We start from the raw sequence: 20,504 nt of genomic DNA, 5'->3' as shown, positions 1-20,504 counted from the left end.
TAAGAATTTTTTCAAGTTTGAAAAGAAAAGATATGAAGAATTTTATTCCAGAATGTAATTTTATATTTACTATTTTATTTTATTTTGTTTTATTTTATTTTTTTATTTTTTTATTTTCATTATTTTCATTATTTTCATTATTTCATTTCATTCAATTTAACTCAGTTTCTATTTGCTTGCTACCATTTTTTGTTTTTGTTTATTGGATGTTAACAATTTTCTGTAATTATTAATATTAGATTTTTTTTTGCTTCTTGTTTGTTTGTTTTGTTTGTTTGTTTGTTTTGTTTGTTTGTTTGTTTGTTTTATTTTTTGTTTTTTGTTTTTTGTTGTTTTTTGAATTTTGTTTAATGTCCATTGTTTCATTTTGTTTTCGAATCATTATGTATTTTTTACAACATTATTTTATTTTTTATTTATCTTATTTTTTTTCCTATTTCAGTTATTAAAATTGTTTATTTTCTAATCATATAACAAACTATGCAATATTTAAAAAAACTATTTATCAAAAACAATGGGTATCGATTTGCAAGTGTTAAATTTGGATTGTTTCAAATAAAAGCAACCAATTCTATTCTAATAAAATTAATAAAAAAATAAAAAAATAAAAAAATAAATCTAAAAGGAAAAAAGAAACTGAAGGTCTTCTGTCGTTAATCTGTTGGTAGATCCTTCGTCCTGATCAATTGTGGCATTGATCATATTTGATTTCTTTTCTTGTAATTCGATAATTTTTGATTCAATGCTATCTTGAATACAAAATCTGGTAATCTTTACAGGTCTATGTTGACCAATTCTGTGAACTCTATCACCAGATTGAAATTCTACTGAAGGGTTCCACCATGGATCCAATATGAAAACTTGAGATGCCTCACATAAATTAAGTGCAACACCACCAGCTTTGATGGATACTAAGAACACCTCAACATTAATGTTTTCCATAAAGTATTTAATAGAGCTATCTCTTTGAGTTGGGCTCATTGAACCTTGAAGTTTGATAGTTTCAAAACCAGCTCTTTTCAATCTCCACTCAACTAAATCTAACATACTAGTAAACTGAGAAAAAACAATTGATTTAATTGTTTGTCTATCATTTCTTAAATTATACAATTCTTCAACTAGAGCCTCGATTTTAGTTGAAGATCTCCATTCATCAGCCAAATTGATTCTATTAACAATGTTAGATTTCTTTAAGACATTTTCATCTACCTCTATTGGAGATTGGGATAAATCAATAGCCAAAGCAATATGACACACAGGGCATTGCAAATCCTTTTCTTCACCAGTAAAACTTTCGATATATTCTTTGATACATAATCTGCAAAATTTATGATGGCATTTTGATTCGATTGCATCTTCAGCTTGATCGTCACATAATTGACAAACCAAATTTTGAAATCGAAACTTTAGAGCCTTGATAACTTTGTCATTATCTGATTTATTGGTTGTTGCCGAGTTTGGTACTTTTCTTAGAACCAAATCAGGATGATCAGCTAATTGCCTCATCCTTGTGATTAAAGTGAAGATGTTGGCATAATTATTTAAGACCACACCCTCATTAACATATGAGTTAAATTGTCTTTTTGAATCAGTGTATAACGACCGATAAAGATCTTTTTCTTCTTCATTAAATAGATCTCTTCTAATTTCAACGATTCTTGGAGGTAAACCTAAATCACTTGCTCTTTCGATTTTAGTTCTTCTTAACATGATGTTTTTTAAGAGGCATTGCATGTATTTAAAATCTCTTAGACCATCACCTTGAATACCAAATTTAACAACGTTATGCAACATGAAATGGTTGAAATAATTACGATGTCTCATTGGATGGTGACCACAAATTTCACAATGTTTTTCAACCATAATCCAAGTTTTTGAAGAGCAATCACAAGAAAGACAATAATAATTGGAAAAGGGATTGATTTTTAGAAAACGAATCAAAGAATACATTTCACCAATTCTATTTTGTAGAGGAGTACCTGAGAGACACCATCTTTTTTCGGCCATTAAAGCGTTTGCTGATTTTGAGGTATTTGAGTTACGATCTTTAATATTATGAGCTTCATCTAGAATGATTCTATAAAAAAGAATTGAGTGTAAAGGAGATTTTTCTTTGACGAGAAAATGATTTCTTCTAAAACCCTTTTCTTGTTTTCTATAGACAGATTCTAGAACAGAATAAGTTGTTAGAATGACATCACAAGACTTTAAATGATTCACATTATTGTTTCTTGTAGCACCATGAAATAATTCAATTTTTAAGGCGTTGTTAGTATGTTGATTAATTTCATTTTTCCATTGAATTATTGCTACAGCTGGAGCAACAACCAAATTTGGTTTTTTAGTTTTATCGGATAATAATAGAGCAATGGTTTGAACTGTTTTACCCATACCCATTTCATCGGCTAGGATTCCACCATTAAATAGAGACTTTTCTTGATTTAATAGCCAGTTTAAACCTTCTAATTGAAATGGTAACAATTGAATATTTAAACCAGGGGGCTGATTTGCTTTGACATTTTTAATTGTTTTGAAATCTTCCAATTTTTTAAAGACGTTTTTTAATTCAGGGTGAAGCTCGTACAATTTTTTGGTTGTTCTTTCATAATAGGTTAATTTTCTATCTGGTTTTTTAAGTCTTCTAGGATAGTTACGAGCAAGGGCTTTCTTTTCCGTATTTTCATTTTCATTTTCATTTTCATTTTTGTCCTTATCTTCATTCTCATCATCTAAACTGTTAAGAAAACCAATTGTTGCTTTATCTTTTTTTGATCCGTTGCCAAAATCTTTGGGTAAAGGAGTTTTTACAATAGGTTTTTTAATTTTATATTTTTTTAAAAAAGGATTTGAATAAGGCTCGTAATCGGAATCGGAATAGGATTCGGAATCGTTAGAAGCTTTGTAATCAGAGTACGAAACGGATTCGGATTCGGAATCAAAATTTGATTTTGATTTTGATTTTGATTTTGATTTTGATTTTGAATTAAAGAATGTTATTAACTTAGAATTAAAATTGGAATTAGAATTAGAATTAGAATCAGAATCAGAATCAGAATCAGATTTGGAATGATAATTTGAATTTATCTTTGAAGTTGAAGTTAAAGTTGGAATCGAAGCTGGAGTTGGAATTGGAGGATTTAATTTTCTTTTTTTAGTGATTGTATCAGTATTTTCCAAATCTGAATTTTTATCAAGATTGTCATTAGACTCCAATTTTAAATGATGATTTGAACTTGAATCTGGAATTGAATTTGGAAGTTTTTTTAGTGCCGAACTAGAACCGAGATCAGAATCAGAATCAGAATCGAGATTATAAATGGTTGGTTTATTTTTATTTGATCTTAATGTTCGTAATAATTTTGGCTGATTTGAATCCATTGAATCGTTTAAGTTGGGTAAATCATTAGATGGTTTTTGCGACTTGGTATTTGAAATCAGTTTTGGTTTTGGTTTTGGTTCTTTTTTTAATTGTGATTGTGGTTTTGAGATTGGTTTGGATGGAGATGAAGATGAGGATGAGGATGTAATTGGAGACGAAAGAACTTTAATTGGTCTTAGTGATCTAATGGAAGATCTTGAGGAATCATTTGATGAAGACTCGTTTGTGGAGGAGTTATTAGATCGTGTTTTTCTCTTTCTTTTTTCGACTATAAAACCAGGGCCCTCTACGATTTCAAATTGTTGTTGTTTTTGTTGTTTTGAGCTGGCTCTGGTGATTGGCATTGTGGGTATAAGTTGTGGATTTTGAGTATTTGGTGGGTATAGATGATGGGTAAGATGGCAATAAAGATGGATGAGGAGTGGAAAAGATCGATAAAGATCAGAGAGATTATTAATATAAGAGATAAATGAAACTGAGTTGAAGTGAAAAATAGAAAAATTGGAAAAATTGGAAAAATTGGAAAAATTGGAAAAAGTGAGCCAGAAATTAATTCACACAAGCAGGAGCCGGATTTCGTCGGGCGGAGATAAAATGATAAGAAACCAAAAGCAAGCAACGAAAACGCGGTTGGAAATTTGGAGATTTGGAAAAGCAGCTGCATGATGTCAACGCAACTCGCATGGGCTCAGTTCTTGCAGTGAAACAACGATGATTGGCTGAACAAGGATCTACGCGATGGAGAAAAAATTAAGCTTCACAACGCACCACAAATTAACGGCTGCAGTGTGAGCGCAGCAGCGCAGGACAGACAGCTGCAGGCCCAAAGATAAAGAGTGTAGACAGGTGTAGAACTGCCAAAATAGGCTTAGAGGGGCTTCCGTATTAAGCAATGCGGGACAATGTCATAACTGGGAATTGCCGAATGGGAACAGGTAATAGGAGAGGATGTCAAAGAACTGTCTAAGCGGGAGGAAGAGCGTATAAATAGAAAAGAGCAGGGAAGCGAGAGGAGCTGAATCTGGCGGTGATGGGAAATTCTACTGAAGCGCTCCAGTGATGGGATGGTGATGGGATGGTGATGATGTATTAATAGACAGCACAGTGGGCTGCCACTCGGCGGGGCCTGAAGAGGCAGGAGCAGGCCCAATGGGGTAGGAGCGTTGCAAGAGGGATGTTGTGAGAACCAGGTTTCCACACTTGGAACAGTAAAACTTCTTTTGCTGCTAGTGCAGTGCTCTTTCCATGGGTTATCAGAGGCTAACCTGCAATGGCGATGGGGCTTCTTTGGGTTCGTTTAAGCTCCTTTTTGATGCTCCTTTTTGATATATAACGGGCAGTATCTCTAGTGTTGAGAAGAGTTCCTTCTTTCTTCTTCTTTTTTTTAATTCTCCTTTTCATTTTTATTCTTTATATTCACCTCAGCATTTCTCTCGTTTGATACTCACTAAAAAAGCTTGCATTCACTTAATATTGTTTAGTATTTAACAGTTCATAACAAATTACCATCTAATAGCATCAAAATGAAATTCTTATCCTTATTTCTCGTCTCAGCTCTCTCTAGCATTGTTTTAGCCGAAGAAACAGTTTATATTACCATCACAGATTATGAAGCTACTTTGACCACCACCGTTTGCGAAGTTAGTCCCTCTGAAGAAAGCGAATCGTCGGTTGAAATATTTGAAATCAGCGAGTTAACTTCCGATTTCACATCAACAATTGCCGGTGTCAGTTCTGATCACACGCTCACTTCTACTATTGAAAGCACATACAGTCCTTCCACATTATCAACCGAATCTTTATCTTCAATTCCATCCTTAGTTTCTTCTTCAGCTCCATCCTTAGTTTCTTCTTCAGCTCCATCTTCGGTTTCATCTTCTCCAGTTTCAGCATCATCTGGATTTTCATCTGAATTTTCATCTGGATCGTCATCTGAATTTTCGTCTGGATCATCATCTAGTAGAAGCACTATCACTTCAACCATCGTTGCTTCTTCCTCTGCTGCAGGTGAAGACAGCACTACTGGGGCCTCTTCAGCCAGCTCTGTAGCTGGCGCTCCATTGAATATGGTGTCCACTGGTGCATTTATTGGCGCTGGTATTGTTGCAGCTTTGTTTATCTAATTTTCCCAACTTGCTTTTTATTCTTGCTGATTAGTCTCGGCGCTATTACTGAACTGTGTTTGCTCATTACAACCAGTCGGTAGCCCTTTTCTTATTACTAATTTATTTTTTTGATCGCTTGTTTGTCAAGCATCTGGTTTGGCTTTGTGTTTCTTTATCGTATTTTCATTCTACGCTTTGTGTAGTTAATAAACATCAACGCATCTTGTTCATTTCCTAATCCGGGCCTGGCCCTCGATTGTCCTGTGAGCCCATTTCTGCACGTCCAGTGAAATCATCACCCCGATTTGCTCTTGTGCTGCACGGTCACATGCAATACCCTCGTATATGTGCACGCCCATACAAAAGCGCTCCCCTCCGCTCCCACTGGCACCTGACACGCCGTCTCCTATTGGTGTGCGCCTGCTTCCGACCTAGCTGCTGTTGGGTTTTTTGTTGAAATTTCTCCCAACAAAAGCGCGATCTGCTTGCGGCCCAGCGCGGCGGGAGTCTTTTGTCGTGGATTCCCGTGCTTTCGCTCCAGTTTTCTTTCTGACCTCACCGCTCTCAACCGATGGCCAACAACTCCAGCCCTCGTCTGCCAATCAAATCACCGCTCTCGCTCTCAAAAATCTCTTCTTTCTCTTTTTTTCGCTCTTGAAGTCTGAAATTTAACTTCAGCTCACAATCTCATCAATTTTCGTTGACTTTTCTTTCTTTTTCTCTCTCTTCTTCTATTTAAATGATAATAAAATGTTACACGAATCTAAATTCTATTAAATACTCTAAATATCCCTTTAATTTAAATTCTTCTCTTCTATTTAATTATATTAACACTCATCATTCCAATCTTCTTTTATTTTATTCTCTTAAGAATTCCCTAATCTCATCCTCCTCTTCCTATTCTACTTCCACCTCTGCTTCTTTTGTTTCTTCTCCTTCTCCTCCATCTCCTCCATCTTCCTCATCTCTTTCCATCCACTCAATTCGCAACAATTATCATTATTACACGAATCAAATACAACACACAAACATAAAATCCAGGGACATCTCTTGTAATATAACTTCAACTGAAAACTCAATTCTTCAATATTCCTCTGCTACCTCAAACTCAATTAATCACGCCAACACAATTGATACTACCAACACTAAAATGGATCAAAAATACGAAAATTTACACCAAAGCCTCTCTCCAGACTTTATTGGCTTGAAAAATATATTCACCATCAAAAATAACCCAAACTCTATAGACCTATTGAACATTGACCAAGCTCTCAAGGAATTTGTCATAAAAAACAACGGTCACACTATTATACAAAAGGTCTTAATCGCCAACAATGGTATCGCTGCTGTCAAAAATATCAGATCCATTCGAAAATGGTCCTATGAAACCTTTGGCAACGACAAAACCATAAAATTCGTTGTCATGGCCACCCCTGAGGATTTGTCTGCAAACGCTGAATACATTAGAATGGCCGATCAAGTCGTTGAAGTTCCAGGTGGAACCAACAATAACAACTACGCAAACGTCGATCTAATTCTTGATATCGCTGAAAGATCTGATGTCGATGCTGTTTGGGCTGGTTGGGGCCATGCCTCTGAAAACCCTTTATTGCCTGAAAAATTAGCTGCTTCTCCTAAAAAAATCATCTTCATCGGCCCCCCAGGAACTGCCATGAGATCTCTCGGTGACAAAATCTCCTCCACTATCGTAGCCCAACATGCTAAAGTTCCCTGTATTCCTTGGTCTGGTACTGGCATTGACCAGGTACACATCAATGAAAAAAACGGTCTCGTCTCAGTCGACGATGAAATCTATATCAAATGTTGCTGCACCTCTCCTCAAGATGGTTTAAAGAAAGCTAAGAAAATCGGTTTCCCTGTAATGATCAAGGCCTCAGAAGGTGGTGGTGGTAAAGGTATCAGAAAAGCTGAATCTGAAGACAATTTTGTCAGCCTTTATGAACAAGCTGCCCACGAAATCCCAGGCTCTCCAATCTTTATAATGAAATTGGCCGGCAACGCAAGACACATTGAAGTCCAAATTCTATCTGATCAATACAAAAACACAATCTCTCTCTTTGGCAGAGATTGCTCGGTTCAAAGACGTCACCAAAAAATCATCGAAGAAGCCCCCGTAACTATCGTCAAACCAAAAACTTTCCAAAAAATGGAACAAGCTGCTGTTCGTTTGGGTAACTTGGTTGGCTACGTCTCTGCTGGTACAATTGAGTATCTATACTCCCACATCGATGATAAATTCTATTTTCTCGAATTGAATCCAAGATTGCAAGTCGAACATCCAACAACAGAAATGGTCAGTGGTGTTAACTTACCAGCTGCCCAATTGCAAGTAGCAATGGGTATACCCTTGGAATTAATCCAGGATATTCGTCTATTTTATGGTGCCGATCCTCACACTCAAACCCCAATAGACTTTTCTTTTGATAACCCAGAGTCCTTGAAATCTCAAAGAAAACCAACTGCAAAGGGTCATGTCACTGCTTGTCGTATCACTTCTGAAGATCCAAATGAAGGTTTCAAACCATCTGGTGGTAGTTTGCACGACTTGAACTTTAGATCTTCTTCAAACGTTTGGGGTTACTTTTCTGTTGGTAACAACGGTGGTATCCATTCCTTTTCTGACTCTCAGTTTGGCCATATTTTTGCCTTTGGTGAAAATAGAGCCTCTTCAAGAAAACACATGATTGTCGCTTTGAAAGAATTGTCCATTAGAGGTGATTTCAGAACTACTGTCGAATATTTAATCAAACTACTAGAAACCTCAGATTTCGAAGACAACACCATTACTACTGGCTGGTTGGATGAATTAATATCAAAAAAATTAACCGCCGAAAGACCAGATCCAACAATCGCTGTCATTTGTGGAGCCATTACAAAAGCTTTCCAGCAAAGTGAAATCAATAAAAACAGCTATGTATCCTTGCTAGAAAAGGGCCAAGTTCCTCCAAAGGAATTACTAAAAACGATTTTCATAATTGATTTTATTTATGACAACATGAAATATAAATTCACCTGTGCAAAGACTTCAAACGATAGCTACAAAGTCTTTATTAATGGCTCTCAAGTTGATGTCATTGCAAGACCTTTGAGTGATGGCGGTTTATTAGTAGCTCTTGGTGGAAGCTCTCATACTGTTTATTATAAAGACGAAGTTGAAAGCACAAGATTATCCGTAGATTCAAAAACTTGTCTTTTAGAAGTCGAAAATGATCCAACCCAATTAAGAACTCCTTCCCCTGGTAAGTTGGTCAAATACTTAGTCGAAGATGGCGATCACCTTAAATCAGGTGCACCTTATGCCGAAGTTGAAGTCATGAAAATGGTCATGCCCTTGATTACCTCGGAAGATGGTATTGTTTCCTTATTGAAACAACCTGGTTCTATTGTTAACGCTGGGGATATTTTAGCCATTTTAGCGCTCGATGATCCAACTAAAGTTGTTCATGCTAAACCATTTGAAGGCACCTTAAGATCTTTTGGCCCTGCTAAAATTGCTGAGGTTAAATCCTTTGATAAATTTAAAACTGTTTTTAATGTTTTGGAAAATATCCTTCAAGGTTACGATAACCAAGTTGTTATGAAGAGTTGCTTCAAAGATTTATTATCTGCATTGAGAGATCCTCAATTACCTTTCAGTGCTTGGGATAAAGAAATATCAAATTTCAGCTCAAGATTAGAACAATCCTTTGTAGAAAGAATTAATCATATTGTTGAAAAGGGTAAATTTTCTAATAAATTCCCTGCCAAACTACTTAAAAAATTACTCATGAGATATTTAAATACAAACCCTGAAGATAAAGAATCCGTTAAACTCTTAATTGATATTTGTGATAAGTTTTATAATGGATTGCTTTCTCATGAATTGAAAATAATTTCATGTCTATTGGATAAATACTATGAAACTGAAATATTGTTTATCGGAAAGGATGTTGAAGAAGTCATCTTATCAATTAGAGATAATCAAGATATTAACAAAGTTGTTGAAGTTGTTTTAAGTCACTCTGGTGTTGTTGCCAAAAATAACTTGGTCTTGGAAATCTTAAATCATTACCAATCATTATGTCAGCAATCTTCAGAATTGTCATCATTCTTAAAAGAACCATTAAGAAAATTGGTAGAATTAGAATCCAGAAGCACAGCTAAAGTTGCCTTAAAGGCCAGAGAAATCTTAATTCAATGTTCTTTACCAACATTTAAAGAAAGATCAGACCAATTAGAACACATTTTAAAATCATCTGTGGTTGAAACACACTATGGTGAAATTGGTGTTTCTCATAGAAAGCCTCAAATGGAAATCTTAAAAGATGTTATTGATTCCAAATACGTTGTCTTTGATGTTTTAACACAGTTTTTGAATCATAAAGACGCTTATGTTGCATTGGCTGCAGCTGAAGTTTACATCAGAAGAGCTTACAGATCTTATTCTATAAACGAAATTAATCATTATCCTGGTGATATCCCATTTATTTCCTGGAAATTTCAAATGGTCGACCCTGGCTTTAAAACCAAAGAAGAAGGCTCATCAGCCCCTATGGGTAGAGCTGTATCTGTGTCAGATTTATCATTTATCGTTGATAAGAACTCATCACAACCCCTCAGAATCGGTTTGTTGGTTCCTTGTGTTCATATTGAAGATATTGATGAAAACATTGTTAAAGCATTAGAGTCTATTCCAAAACGTGAAACATTCAGTATTTTTACAGGCCCAGTTCCAAACAGATCACAAAACAAAAAAGAAACTCTAGGTGTTTTGAGTAATATTTGTAATGTTTTTGTTGGAAGTGTTTCAGGTTATTCTAATGAAACTGAAATACTTGATAGAATAAAGGAATATTTGGAAGATTTTAAAGAAGATTTAATTGCAAGTTCTATTCGTCGTATCACATTTGTTTTAGAAAGTGAAGATGGATCATATCCTAAATACTATACTTTTACAGGTCCCAAATATCAGGAAAACACAGTTATTCGTCATGTTGAACCGGCACTTGCTTTCCAATTGGAATTGAATAGATTGTCCAATTTCAACATCAAACCAGTTTTTACAAACAACAGAAACATCCATATTTATGAAGCCGTTGGAAAAAACTCAACTGTTGATAAAAGATACTTTACTAGAGGTATAATCAGAACAGGTAGAATTCGTGATGGTATCTCAACAGCAGAATATTTAACATCTGAAGCTAACCGTTTAATGTCTGATATTCTCGATAGTCTAAGTGTTATTGATTTAAGCAACTCGGATCTTAATCACATTTTTATTAATTTCTCAGCTTTCTTCAATGTCACTCCCAAGGATGTTGAAGCTGCCTTTGGTGGGTTTTTGGAAAGATTCGGTAGAAGGTTATGGAGATTAAGAATCACAGCTGCTGAAATTCGTATAACTTGTACAGATCCAAACTCGGGTATTACATTCCCATTAAGAGCATTTATTAACAACGTTTCTGGATTTGTTGTCAAGTCAGAACTTTATACTGAAGTTAAAAATACTGAAGGACAATGGATCTTTAAATCAATTGCATCCCAACCTGGACCAATGCATTTGAGAGCCATTGATACACCATACTCAGGCAAGGAATGGTTGCAACCCAAAAGATATAAAGCTCATCTTATGGGAACAACATATGTTTACGATTTCCCAGAGTTATTCAAGCAGGCAGTTTTAACACAATGGAAGAAACATGTACCTAATGCTAAGATTCCATTTGATTTTTTCGCTTACAAAGAAATTATTTATGATGGATCAGAACTTCATTTCATTGAACGTGAACCTGGTGCCAATTCTATTGGTATGGTTGGGTTTAAATTGGACGTGAAAACTCCAGAATATCCTGAAGGCCGTTCATTGCTAGTTGTTGCAAACGATATCACTTTCAAAATCGGTTCTTTTGGTCCTGAAGAAGACGTATTATTCAATAAAATCACCGAATTTGCTAGAAAAACTGGATTACCAAGAATTTATCTTTCTGCCAATTCTGGTGCCAGAATCGGTCTTGCTGATGAGTTGATTGCATTGTTCAAAGTGTCATGGAATGAAGAAGGCAAACCAGAAAAAGGATTTGATTATCTTTATTTGGATGACGAAGGTAAGGAAGAATTTGCTAAATCTAATAATTCATCTATCATCACTGAAGAAGTCACTTATAAAGGCGAAAAGCGTCATGTTATTAAATCTATTCACAGCAAGAGTGTTGGTGTTGATGCGCTTAGAGGATCAGGTTTGATTGCAGGCGCAACTTCAAGAGCTTATAATGATATCTTTACAATCAGTTTAGTGACATGCAGATCCGTTGGTATTGGTGCCTATCTTGTTAGACTTGGTCAAAGAGCAATTCAAATTGAAGGGCAGCCAATTATCCTTACAGGTGCTCCAGCTATCAACAAGCTTTTAGGAAAACAAGTTTACAGTTCTAATTTACAATTGGGAGGTACTCAAATTATGTACAGAAATGGTGTTTCTCATTTGACTGCTGCTGATGATCTTGAGGGTGTCGAGAAAATTATGGAATGGCTATCATATGTTCCATCGCAAAGAGGAGCACCTGTTCCTATTTTAGAAAATGAAAGCGATTCCTGGAACAGAGATGTTGAATATGCTCCTGTCAGAGATGAAGTTTATGATGCTAGATGGCTAATTGAAGGTAAAGTTGAAGAAGATGGGGAGTACTTATCTGGTCTTTTTGACAGAGATTCTTTCACTGAAACATTATCTGGCTGGGCTAAAGGTGTTGTCGTTGGAAGAGCCAGATTAGGAGGTATACCATTTGGTGTCATTGCAGTTGAGGCCAGAACAGTGGAAAACTTGATTCCAGCTGATCCAGCTAATCCAGAATCTACAGAGGTCTTAATTCAAGAAGCAGGACAAGTGTGGTATCCTAATTCTGCTTTTAAAACTGCTCAAGCCATTAACGATTTCAACAACGGTGAAGAATTACCAATGATGATTTTAGCCAATTGGAGAGGTTTCTCCGGTGGTCAACGTGATATGTTCAATGAGGTGTTGAAATATGGTTCATTTATTGTTGATGCGTTAGTTAAATACAAACAGCCAGCATTTATTTATATTCCTCCTACTGGAGAATTAAGAGGTGGTTCATGGGTTGTTGTTGATCCTACTATCAATTCTGATATGATGGAAATGTATGCGGATGTTGAGGCTAGAGCTGGTGTTTTAGAACCTCAAGGTATGACTGGTATCAAGTACAGATCAGATAAATTAATAAAAACCATGGAGAGGTTAGACAAAACATATGCAGATCTCAAGAAACAGTTAAGCAGCGAGTCATTAAATCCATCAGAACGTGTTGAAATCCAAGCCAAATTGAAAGCCAGAGAAAGAGCATTACTTCCAGTCTATTCACAAATTGCTGTTCAATTTGCAGATTTGCATGATAGAACTCCTCATATGGTTAAGAGAGGAACAATTAGAAGAGAATTGCAGTGGGAAAATTCCAGACGCTTCTTTTACTTACGTACAAGAAGAAGATTACATGAAGAATATATTCTCAAACAAATTGCAAAGGAGTTGCAAAACTCTACAAGATTAAAACAAATAGCTATATTAAAAAGTTGGTTACCTGCTACATTAGATTATGAAAATGATCAAGAAGTTGCCAACTACTTGGAAATTAATGGTAAAGAAATTGAAAAGAAGCTTTCTAATCTCAAAGAAGAGTATGTGAAAAATTCTTTATTCAATTTGTTAAGAGTTAATCGTGATGAGTTTGTTAATAGTCTATCAGATGTGATTGGATTGTTGTCGGATGAAGATAAGAAAAAACTATTTGACAAATAAGTTGCTTAGAAGATAAACTATTTTTAGATAATAAAAATTTTGTAAATATTTTTTCTTAATTTTTAATTTTAATTTCTTTTCTCCTGATTTGTTTTATTTAGTATTTTATTAATCTAGTTTTTTATTTAATTTATTGTTTTATTGTTTAACCATTTACAGTTATGATTACTATTTTGTTTATTTACATTTGATATTAATTGTTTCAATAATTGTTTTTTTTAAAAGTACAATGGATAAAGATAATAAGCTCCCGATACGAAATAAATCAGGTGACTAGACAATCCTATTTATTGAATCACTTGCATGAAATTTCAATCGTGAAAAATCTTATTTTTGTATAATAAATAAGATCTTAATAGTTCTTTAATCTTTTCGTTTGGATGATGCAAGTGCGATAGTATTAAATTTAGAATTGAGTCAGTTTTGTGGTGTCTAAAATTTTTGCTTCAGTGCACAAATAAACAAACCAAAGCAGTAGCAAATCATTAGTATTGACATGAACATGGACATTAAGATGAACATTGAGATAGGCATTGAGATGATAATTAACATGAACTTCAGTGCAATAGCAGAAGAGTTGCAGTTTGCGATTGTGTCGCAGTGTCCTGATTTCTGCGTCCCGATTGCTGCGTCCTGATTCTCGTTTGACATCCCAGGTCCACAAGTACAAATCCGTGTTCATATGCACTTCACTGCACTGTTGCACCACATACAGACACAGTAAAACATGCACGTCGGCTTTCGTGTCTGGTTCTCGCCAGGTCTGAGACCGCGAACATTCCAGCACACCGCTCTCTTGTCCGGACTTCAATCTCCTACAGCAACCCAAACATCACTCAAAATACCGTCCGCTTAAACAACACATCAAAACACCAAGATAAAAAATACAAAATACAAACTATAATGAGGCCAAATATAATACTAAAGTAGAATGGAATGGAATATAATATAAAATAATGTGGTATAATACAGTGTGGTATAATACAGTGTGGTATAGTTGAAATGGCAGAGATATTCAGACATCATGTGTTCTCTTGAATCTGTAATCTGGTTGAGAAGATGATTCTCTTCTTCGTTGGGTTGTTCTGTTTATTTGGTCTGTTGACGTTTCTATTAGTGTTGCTGTTGTTTGACTGAGTGAGATTTGTGAATTAGGTTGTGGATCTGGATGGAGATCGGTAGTGGTTGGTAGAGTGATTGCAATGTTATCAGTAGGGATATTTGATGATAAAATGGGTTCCCGACTTATATTATGTGGGACAGGAGGAGCCAATGGGATTTGGATTTGGTGATCAGTGAGATTGCCAGTGGGATGGTTAATAATATAATTGATAGAAAGGTGGTGACTGGTGGATGCATCATTTGTGGCAGGTTGTTGGTCAATGAGCTTTTGATCACTAGGATGGCTGACAACTTGTGGCTTGTTGAGCGGATAATAGGTTGTGGCAGAGTGTTGAACCATAGACAAAACATTAAAAACTTGAGCATTAGTGGATTGTTGTGAGTTGGGAGAGTAATGATGAATAGCAGGATGTGGTAGAGGAATAAGCTGATGGTCAAGAGTAGGCTGATAATCAGAAACAGGCTGCCGAGCATTGGGTTGCTGTATAACAGGCTGCTGGATAACAGGCTGCTGGTCAATGAGTTGAACATTGGTGGTTGGCTGTTGACTTTCAGGATAATGACTAGGGATAGATTGTTGGATATTGGTATTGATAACTGGTTGTTGATAGATACGGTACTCGTTAGAAAATTGAGGGCCAACAGCAGATTGTTGATCAGGCAAGTTAATTTCTTGAACAGAAATAAAGTGCTGATAATTGGGTGTAAAGGTATTTGATGAGTGAGACAACTGCTGTGCAGTTGTAATTATATCTTGGATATTGTTAGGTTGTTGTTGTTGTTGTTGATCGTTCTGTGGATGATGATGAATATTCCAGCCATATATTGGATTGATATAGAGTGGTTGATGATATTGGTGAACATGATCAACAGGAGGATGGGATGGTAATTGTGAATAATATTGGTTATGCTGATTGTAGTTGTAGGTGAAAAGTGAATTGTTTGTTTGATGAGGTTGGTACGGATTGACTGAATTAAAGTTTTGATTTTGATTTTGATTTTGGTTTTGATTTTCTTGGAAATGTTGTCGCTGGCTATCTCTTATTTCCGAATCTTTGTTTTTGGGCGACCAAAATGACAAGTCTATGATATCGATATATTTGCCATTTCTTCCACGATTGTGACAAGCAACTTTGACACCCATGCAGCGGTCGCTTCTATCGTTGATATTCTTTTTACTAAACAATTCGGCGACAAGACTTTGGTTTTTTCTTTGACATTTTAACCAGTGTGTGCGTAGGTTGCCCTTAGTTGGTGTCAAATGTTTACAAAATAGACAAGCAAATCGAATACAGTCTGGAGGCGGATAATGTAATGGACGGTTGCAGCTTTGATCCAATGGACAATGATAATGGACAGCAGCAGCAGAACATCTATTTATACTGAAATGAAACAATAGGTCTATGAGTGGTATATTAAATACTTTACATGTATTGGTGCTATGCTGTGGACATGCATAAAGTACTTCTCCAAAGCCTTTTGGAATTTCTGTTATTTTGTAGAAATAAGGCACTATTTGTTTGGCCATTATGTTGTTGGAAATTGATGCTTGTATTGGTGTTTTTCAACTTATCAACAAGTTCAGATACCAAAGGCTGTCTTAAGTTGCCCTATTTAGTAATACACCCTGCGATATGCTGTAAGAGCTGCAGTCAGCTTTTTTTTAAAGATCTGCAGAGTTTGCGCTCTTTTAGTTTTTGTGAAGACATCAAAACTCTAAATCTTAAAATGCAGCTTTTTCTTCTTTGGTTCAACATGATATATTCCGAGTAATAATGTATTAGGTCTAATGAAATGATTGAATTATAAAATATGAATATAAAGCAATTTAACTGTTTTATTTCAATCTCAAAGGTATGTAGTAATTTAGTTTTGCTGATAGATAATTAAAATACTCTGTATTTTATTAGATTTGATTTTATTTTCTATATTCTACCATTTATTAGCAGTTGTTATAATATAAAACTAATTTACAATTTCGATAACAGCTATTGAAATTTAAGATTGTTTATTGAATAATTCAAATAAATTATGCAAATTTAATTTTTTTTCATATACATCAGATAACAGAATGCTTTTATATAATTTTTTAAGGACTTTAAATCGATGGAATGTGCGCTTTAAGATAAACTTCAGCTGTGTATTTTCAACTAATATTATTATGATAAAAACCAAAATTTCAATTTTTTGAGCTTTAAGTTTTATTTAATTGTTGTTATTGAAGTATTTTTGCCCTAATTAATGATATGAGAATTAACACACAAAAAACTTTTTGTGTATTTGTAAACTATATTTTCAAATTATCCAGAAAAACAAAGATAAAAAATATAACTTTGAAAACCCAGCCGTATTTCAAAAAATTATTTTAAAAAATTTTCATTTATTATTTATTTTTTAATGATTAAAATAAGGATATGTATTTATATATTTTGAAAAATATCGGCTTGTATTTTATTTACTCTGATCACTGAGACGACAGAATCTATAGAATCCTTTTTCTTGTTTAAATTTATTTAATGTATTTTAATTTATCGTAATGTAAACCAATAACATTACTAATTAATTAATTATAACCGTCTATCTTGAAAGCAATCGTGAGTTATTTAATTTATATTAATAAAGTTTTTTTTGCTATCAAAGAAAATTGTTTTTGCCATCTTAGATAAAATTTTCTGCTGAAAGTACCAAGAACAAACATTCACATTTTAATATTTTATTGAAAAATGGATTGTATTTTTTTAATTTATAACCAAGGTTCTGATCCGAAAAACCAAAATCAACCCGAAAAAGATTTTAAAAACCTTGTTATAATGAATTTAATCAAACGTACGACATAATAAAAAAAAAGGTAATTTCACAATTGAATATGCTTTAATAAAAATCAGTTATCGAAAAAATAAATAATTTTTTCTGATTTTTTCTGATTTTTTCTGCAGAGAAAGTGTGTGAATAATAAAAAAATAATCATACCTTTATTGCCCAAATTACCATATCCAACATCAGATTAGTGAAAATGTTTCGCACAAACCGAGACAAGAATACCTAAAAACCAAATCAGGAAAAAGTAAAATGAAACATGAAATTACATGCAGTATGCATGCGTGATCAGCCTACATAAACTTGCTAATAAAGTTTGGACTTTGATTTTAACTTGTTCAACAGTTATTGGTGACATACTGAAAACACCAACTTGACGTTTTGCTTGGATCAAAATTTTCATTAAATATTCATTTACAATGCGATTCCTTCTAGGTTTCCGATCTTTTACTTGGTTCATATTTTTGACTCCTCTTCTTTGTTTATATAAATATAAAACAATGTTTTTCTCTCTTCTGTTTTGATAGCACACTATCGTTTATTTCAGCTTCAATCCAAAATCAAGAAAGCAGGTATTAAACAATAACAGAAACATTGAGATTAGTACCAGCAGAAACAAAAAAAGTGAGAGAGAGTGAGAGCAAAAAAAATCAAAATCAAAATCAAAAACAGAAACAAAAACAGAAACAGAAACGCCAATAAAAACACCAATAAAACACCAACAGGAACAGGAACAAAATCACAATCACAGTCACAGTCAGAATCGGAATCAGAATCATCAATGCCAATATCAATGCAAGCGTCAGCCCCAACACCAACACCAACACCAATACAAGCATCAATTTCCAACAACATAATGGCCAAACAAATAGTGCCTTATTTCTACAAAATAACAGAAATTCCAAAAGGCTTTGGAGAAGTACTTTATGCATGTCCACAGCATAGCACCAATACATGTAAAGTATTTAATATACCACTCATAGACCTATTGTTTCATTTCAGTATAAATAGATGTTCTGCTGCTGCTGTCCATTATCATTGTCCATTGGATCAAAGCTGCAACCGTCCATTACATTATCCGCCTCCAGACTGTATTCGATTTGCTTGTCTATTTTGTAAACATTTGACACCAACTAAGGGCAACCTACGCACACACTGGTTAAAATGTCAAAGAAAAAACCAAAGTCTTGTCGCCGAATTGTTTAGTAAAAAGAATATCAACGATAGAAGCGACCGCTGCATGGGTGTCAAAGTTGCTTGTCACAATCGTGGAAGAAATGGCAAATATATCGATATCATAGACTTGTCATTTTGGTCGCCCAAAAACAAAGATTCGGAAATAAGAGATAGCCAGCGACAACATTTCCAAGAAAATCAAAACCAAAATCAAAATCAAAATCAAAACTTTAATTCAGTCAATCCGTACCAACCTCATCAAACAAACAATTCACTTTTCACCTACAACTACAATCAGCATAACCAATATTATTCACAATTACCATCCCATCCTCCTGTTGATCATGTTCACCAATATCATCAACCACTCTATATCAATCCAATATATGGCTGGAATATTCATCATCATCCACAGAACGATCAACAACAACAACAACAACCTAACAATATCCAAGATATAATTACAACTGCACAGCAGTTGTCTCACTCATCAAATACCTTTACACCCAATTATCAGCACTTTATTTCTGTTCAAGAAATTAACTTGCCTGATCAACAATCTGCTGTTGGCCCTCAATTTTCTAACGAGTACCGTATCTATCAACAACCAGTTATCAATACCAATATCCAACAATCTATCCCTAGTCATTATCCTGAAAGTCAACAGCCAACCACCAATGTTCAACTCATTGACCAGCAGCCTGTTATCCAGCAGCCTGTTATACAGCAACCCAATGCTCGGCAGCCTGTTTCTGATTATCAGCCTACTCTTGACCATCAGCTTATTCCTCTACCACATCCTGCTATTCATCATTACTCTCCCAACTCACAACAATCCACTAATGCTCAAGTTTTTAATGTTTTGTCTATGGTTCAACACTCTGCCACAACCTATTATCCGCTCAACAAGCCACAAGTTGTCAGCCATCCTAGTGATCAAAAGCTCATTGACCAACAACCTGCCACAAATGATGCATCCACCAGTCACCACCTTTCTATCAATTATATTATTAACCATCCCACTGGCAATCTCACTGATCACCAAATCCAAATCCCATTGGCTCCTCCTGTCCCACATAATATAAGTCGGGAACCCATTTTATCATCAAATATCCCTACTGATAACATTGCAATCACTCTACCAACCACTACCGATCTCCATCCAGATCCACAACCTAATTCACAAATCTCACTCAGTCAAACAACAGCAACACTAATAGAAACGTCAACAGACCAAATAAACAGAACAACCCAACGAAGAAGAGAATCATCTTCTCAACCAGATTACAGATTCAAGAGAACACATGATGTCTGAATATCTCTGCCATTTCAACTATACCACACTGTATTATACCACACTGTATTATACCACATTATTTTATATTATATTCCATTCCATTCTACTTTAGTATTATATTTGGCCTCATTATAGTTTGTATTTTGTATTTTTTATCTTGGTGTTTTGATGTGTTGTTTAAGCGGACGGTATTTTGAGTGATGTTTGGGTTGCTGTAGGAGATTGAAGTCCGGACAAGAGAGCGGTGTGCTGGAATGTTCGCGGTCTCAGACCTGGCGAGAACCAGACACGAAAGCCGACGTGCATGTTTTACTGTGTCTGTATGTGGTGCAACAGTGCAGTGAAGTGCATATGAACACGGATTTGTACTTGTGGACCTGGGATGTCAAACGAGAATCAGGACGCAGCAATCGGGACGCAGAAATCAGGACACTGCGACACAATCGCAAACTGCAACTCTTCTGCTATTGCACTGAAGTTCATGTTAATTATCATCTCAATGCCTATCTCAATGTTCATCTTAATGTCCATGTTCATGTCAATACTAATTCTTTTAAACTATTTTCCTTTCTTTAGAACAACTTAAATACCTGATACAATTATGTCTTGCAAATCCAAAATGCAAAACTATGCTTTATAACCGAAATTTCACAAATACAAATAAATCATTAATTGGTTTATTTAATATAAATAGCTTTGATTATCTTGTTTTGTTTTAATGTATTTTTTTAATAATCATATAGATAAATCCTTAATAATAACCCTAACCTACAATCTTATGACATTCGTAATCTA

The 20,504-nt window shown here is 34.8% G+C and overlaps 4 protein-coding genes across 4 annotated transcripts; 2 read left to right on the top strand and 2 right to left on the bottom strand.

Moving 5' to 3' along the window:
* Positions 1-516: 516 nt before the first annotated feature.
* On the bottom strand, positions 517-3,788 carry RAD16 (DNA repair protein RAD16). Its single transcript, XM_020192888.1, has one exon. It carries the CDS (start codon positions 3,721-3,723, stop codon positions 619-621), a length of 3,105 nt encoding a protein of 1,034 aa, XP_020048936.1. The 5' UTR covers positions 3,724-3,788; the 3' UTR covers positions 517-618.
* Positions 3,789-4,902: 1,114 nt separating this feature from the next.
* On the top strand, positions 4,903-13,297 carry ACC1 (acetyl-CoA carboxylase ACC1; the record flags this gene model as incomplete). The annotated part of the gene is made up of 2 exons (XM_020191983.1): positions 4,903-5,448; positions 6,356-13,297. 2 exons carry the CDS (start codon positions 4,903-4,905, stop codon positions 13,295-13,297), a joined length of 7,488 nt encoding a protein of 2,495 aa, XP_020048935.1.
* An 886-nt stretch (positions 13,298-14,183) lies between these two features.
* On the bottom strand, positions 14,184-15,985 carry ASCRUDRAFT_74969 (uncharacterized protein). Its single transcript, XM_020192887.1, has one exon. It carries the CDS (start codon positions 15,945-15,947, stop codon positions 14,313-14,315), a length of 1,635 nt encoding a protein of 544 aa, XP_020048934.1. The 5' UTR covers positions 15,948-15,985; the 3' UTR covers positions 14,184-14,312.
* A 2,491-nt stretch (positions 15,986-18,476) lies between these two features.
* On the top strand, positions 18,477-19,727 carry ASCRUDRAFT_7169 (uncharacterized protein; the record flags this gene model as incomplete). Its single annotated transcript, XM_020191980.1, has 1 exon — positions 18,477-19,727. One exon carries the CDS (start codon positions 18,477-18,479, stop codon positions 19,725-19,727), a length of 1,251 nt encoding a protein of 416 aa, XP_020048933.1.
* Between the last annotated feature and the right edge of the window lie 777 nt (positions 19,728-20,504).

The sequence above is a fragment of the Ascoidea rubescens genome (genome assembly GCF_001661345.1).
Source record: "Ascoidea rubescens DSM 1968 unplaced genomic scaffold ASCRUscaffold_3, whole genome shotgun sequence".
NCBI lineage: Eukaryota > Fungi > Ascomycota > Saccharomycetes > Ascoideales > Ascoideaceae > Ascoidea > Ascoidea rubescens.
This window is presented reverse-complemented; position numbering and strand designations above follow the sequence as displayed.

What these genes read in the sequence shown, in the direction of transcription:
- RAD16 (XM_020192888.1), bottom strand. Translation starts at nt 3,723, where the DNA reads ATGCCAATCACCAGAGCCAGCTCAAAACAACAAAAACAACAACAATTT.
- ASCRUDRAFT_74969 (XM_020192887.1), bottom strand. Translation starts at nt 15,947, where the DNA reads ATGGCCAAACAAATAGTGCCTTATTTCTACAAAATAACAGAAATTCCA.